At 42.0% G+C, this 4,256-nt stretch overlaps 1 protein-coding gene and 1 long non-coding RNA gene across 2 annotated transcripts in view; one reads left to right on the plus strand and one right to left on the minus strand.

The window, feature by feature from the left end:
• Positions 1–4,256, minus strand: part of LOC116695577 (uncharacterized) — a 24,904-nt gene that overhangs the window by 10,909 nt on the left and 9,739 nt on the right. The window lies entirely within an intron of this gene.
• Positions 152–4,256, plus strand: part of serpinb1 (serpin peptidase inhibitor, clade B (ovalbumin), member 1) — a 7,037-nt gene continuing 2,932 nt past the window's right edge. Inside the window, exons 1-5 of the mRNA XM_032525905.1 lie at positions 152–415; positions 1,663–1,851; positions 3,123–3,260; positions 3,357–3,474; positions 3,572–3,714. Coding sequence (XP_032381796.1) covers positions 1,684–1,851; positions 3,123–3,260; positions 3,357–3,474; positions 3,572–3,714 — 567 coding nt within the window. The 5' untranslated portion in view covers positions 152–415; positions 1,663–1,683. The remainder of the gene's footprint in view (positions 416–1,662; positions 1,852–3,122; positions 3,261–3,356; positions 3,475–3,571; positions 3,715–4,256) is intronic.

Below are 4,256 nucleotides of genomic sequence, written 5' to 3' on the forward strand. Positions count from 1 at the left end.
GGGGGGGGATCTAAAACCCTGGCCCTGCCTCCGTCCATCTATGCGCAGTCATCGGATAGCAAAAAAACTAAAACATAACAATTTAGATATTCAAAGTGGCTTATGAAGTGGTCTAAAGGTTGTTCAAGCTGTTCCACGGCACTGGCCTCAGTATGGATATAAGGCATGCGGCCTATTTATCACCAGTCAGTGACTTATCGCCCAGTCACGCGTCCCACCCACCCACAACTCTTTGTCTTCCGTATAAATGAGCAGCGGTGGACTTGTGAGTTGAACCACTGCCCCTGCACTCTCTGCTGTCTCTATTTCCAGGGGATCTTTTGGGACTTTTGCGGGTTTTTACGTTTTGCTTTCACTTTTCCACACGTTAAGCGCGTGCGAGCAGAGCGTGCCTGAGTCGTCGCGGGACCTCCAGGTAACGTAACAACGTCCGCTAACAGGCCTGAAACCCACCCGGACTGTATTCATCATGTAGCTTTATCCTCCTGTCATCTATGGTGTTCTGCGTAGTTCACACCAGCTAGTGTGGCCACTGCGCTATTTAAAGATGGTCGTGGACACTGCGGGGTTATTTCCGGGTGTCCGACCGTGTGAAACGCACCACCGTAGTCAGAGACATGCAACACAAAACAAAAACATCAGATTGGATCGAACTTTATTAATAAATGCGTTGAGATTTTGTGAAACTGGCGGGTTAAAAAAAGTTCAATACCTGAATCATGTTTTGAATCACCCGGTATAAACTCGCTATTAATGCTGAATTCCCTTTAAATATATCTTAAACTATAGTGGTTAAACCATGATGATGGTGGATGTAACATCTCAGTGTGTTGGTTGATCATCCGCGTGACCACGATGCCATGCATTTGCAAATAGATAAATCAAAGGATTTTAGTGCAAAAGAAATTGTGTCAACATCATCTGCTGTGGGTAAAATGGCACCACGAACCACAGGTAGGCTACATTAATAAAAAAGGGGGGGGGGGGAGCTTATTGGATAGGTTTATTGAATTATTTGTTTTCTCATATTTCAGTTTTTCTTTTTTCTATAGGTTGATACATGTATGAGGGTTTCACAGCAGCATTGTGGTTGTGGCCTAATTTTTAAACTTACGGTCACATGGTGCAGCCTGTATTGCAATCATGCAACATGACTTATCTGCAAAAATGCCTCAGTTAATATGGGCCCAGTCCAGGATGCCCACTTGAATCATTGACCAAATTATAAATAACGTGTATTAACTTTTACAAGAAACAGGAGCATCACCCATGTCAGCTTCAACAAGCGTTTCCGGAGTCTGTGTGCGTGTGTGGTTGTGTGCACCTTTCTTGTAACAAGACTTTGCAGATAACGTTTTGCATTTTGCCTTTATTTTCTGTTAACAATTAAAGATAGAGGGATGGAGAAGGAGATGACGTTCAACCAAAGTAAATATGGGAAGAATTATCACTTAATCCTTTAGTTTTGAGGAATTGAAAGCCTCTTTTTCCTGGTGGGTGTTGTCAATTATGTGTGATGAAAAATGTATTAAGGTTACAGTTTGTTTCATTTAGACACCAATTATAAAATATAATTTAGGAGCATTTTTGTTTACATGAAAAAAGTCCTGAAACGTATTTCACAAAATGCACTCACAGTATAAACCGATTTCCTCATTACAGGAAAAGTGTACATCATCAGTCATGGCCGCCATCAGCAGTTCAAACACCGGTTTTGCCTTGGACCTGCTCCGCACTCTGAGCCAAGCCAATCCCGCCGGGAACATCTTCGTCTCCCCGCTGAGCATCAGCTCGGCCCTGGCGATGGTTTACCTGGGCGCTCAAGGAGACACTGCTGCTCAGATGGCACAGGTCAGCACACTGTCTCTCTATTACATGCACCCCCGCCTCCACTTCTAGCCCAATTATAAAAAGTGATAAACATTAGGAAATACCTTCGGCCAAGCCTGTTTCCATTAAACATTTTGTGAGTTCTAAAGTTTAGGCTGTTGGCTAAGGTGTGTACTGTATGCAAAGAATGAAAGGTGTGTCTTCAGACAGGCAAAGTCTTATGACACCTGTACTTTGACCTTGATAAGCACCTCCAAAACAAGTAACGTGCTGTTTGCTTAAAAGCAGGTTATTAAAACTGGAGGTTGAACAAAGAGTTACGGTTTCAGTTCATAGCACCTGTTTGCTACTGAAGTACAATAACCCCTTTGTTATTTGTATTTTATTTGGATTAATGACCTCTGTAATGGAAGTGTGTTGGCTTTAGCCAAATGGCAAACCTTCATCTGCAGTGGTTCAGCAGGTTGATGATGAATGACGACTCGATACTCAAAACATTAGCAAACACAGCATTCATCTGCTGCTGTAACAGCCTCCACTCCTCTGGGAAGTCAGTCCATCAGACTTTAGAACTTGGCTGCTGAGTTTTGATCCTATTTACAAGAGCATGAGTGAGTTTAGCTGCCGACGTTGGGCGATTAGGCCTGACTGCTAGTCGGCTTTATAGTTCATCCCAAAGGTGTGGGATGTGGTTTAGGTCAGGGCTCCGTGCACGCCAGTCAAGTTATTTCAAACCAAATTAGGAAAATAATCTCTTTGTATTCCTGCATTAAGCTTCCCTTATTTAAAACTAAGTGATCTAGCTCATACCATTAAAAAACAGACCTGGATCCAAAGTACACACAAGTATGGGGGCATGGCTGTCTGCATACATTTGGCCTTATAGTGTATAATATGTAGAGCTGGCACATACATTTAACAATGTGAAAACAGATATGACTAAACATTAGAAATAGAAGCAACTAAAAGGCACATAGACAATATATATTATTAAGCTTATATACAATGTAGCTGCCATGGGGAAGCAACACATAGGACTAAACATCATGTACAGCAAAGATGCTTGACAAAATTACACGTCTTATAACCTGCAAATGTTTCAGTAAGTTGAGGGTCAGTTTTAAATATTGTGTTGCCACACTCGACTAACTACATTTTTTAAATTTCTAGCCAAAGTCTTACAAGCTGTAAAGGTATCATAGCTCATAGAACAGTGTAATATTCTTACTTTTCACTACCTGTAACTATTTTTGATTCCAAAATAAAGTGTGTTGTTCCAAACGTGCACACAGGCCCTCTCATTCAGCTCTGGGGAAGGCGTCCACGCAGACTTCCAGAAACTGAACGCTGACATCAACTCGCCATCTGCATCATACATCCTGAAACTAGCCAACCGTCTCTACGGAGAAACTACCGCCAACTTCCTTCCGGTGAGTTTTCAGTGTTCACTCATCACAGAAGACCCTATTATTGAATCAATAACTTTATAATGACTGCATTCATAAGACGTTGTCCACTATCTGCAGAAATTCCTCAACGACACACAGAAGCACTACCAGGCAGACCTGAAGGCTGTTGATTTCATCGGGGCACCAGAGGCGTGCAGAGCGGAGATCAACAGCTGGGTCGAGCAGCAGACAGAACGTGAGTAATCCTAATTGGACCAGCGACAGCGATCATTTGATACGGTCTTCTGTGAATCGGTGTTAAGTGGTTGCTTTGTCTGTGTATTCCCTTTCAGATAAGATCAAAGATCTTCTTAAGCCAGGAACAGTCACCCCAATGACAAGATTGGCTCTGGTTAATGCTATCTACTTCAAGGGCAACTGGATGAATCGCTTTGATGTGGCAAACACCAAAGAGATGACCTTTAAAGTCAACCAGGTGAAGTTTGCAGCATAAAGACATGAACACTGGATACAGGAAGCCATTTATCAATGAGGAACTGAACATCTTCCGAAACTAAATTCAAACTTTCTAACATTGTTAAATAGGTGTTGGGTTGGTAAATATGGTTGGACTGTATTAGGAATGATGTAGATAAGATGGGTGTCTCACTGGGGTGTCGGTCAGAACACAAAGGAGTCGATGCAATTTAATCCAGAACTTTACTTGAGGCCCAGCCCAGCACAATGGGGTACAGTGTTTGGTATGTAATGGCTTTATGTGTATATAGCTATCTATGTGTAGGTGATTTGGAATATATTTGTCTTCATGCGTGTATGTGGTCCGACAAACAAGAAATAACTAACATTTCTGTACTACAGTGACTAATTCTAATGGCGCGACAGTATTTACCAGTGAAATGCAATACAACAGTGCCATCTAGTGGCCAACTGAATTAACATTAGACCAGAGATGGCAAAAGTACTCACTTTCCGTACTCGGGAAAGTAGAAGTACAGATACTTGTGTTAAAAATACTCT

This window comes from Etheostoma spectabile, chromosome 9, assembly GCF_008692095.1.
Source record: "Etheostoma spectabile isolate EspeVRDwgs_2016 chromosome 9, UIUC_Espe_1.0, whole genome shotgun sequence".
Lineage (NCBI taxonomy): Eukaryota > Metazoa > Chordata > Actinopteri > Perciformes > Percidae > Etheostoma > Etheostoma spectabile.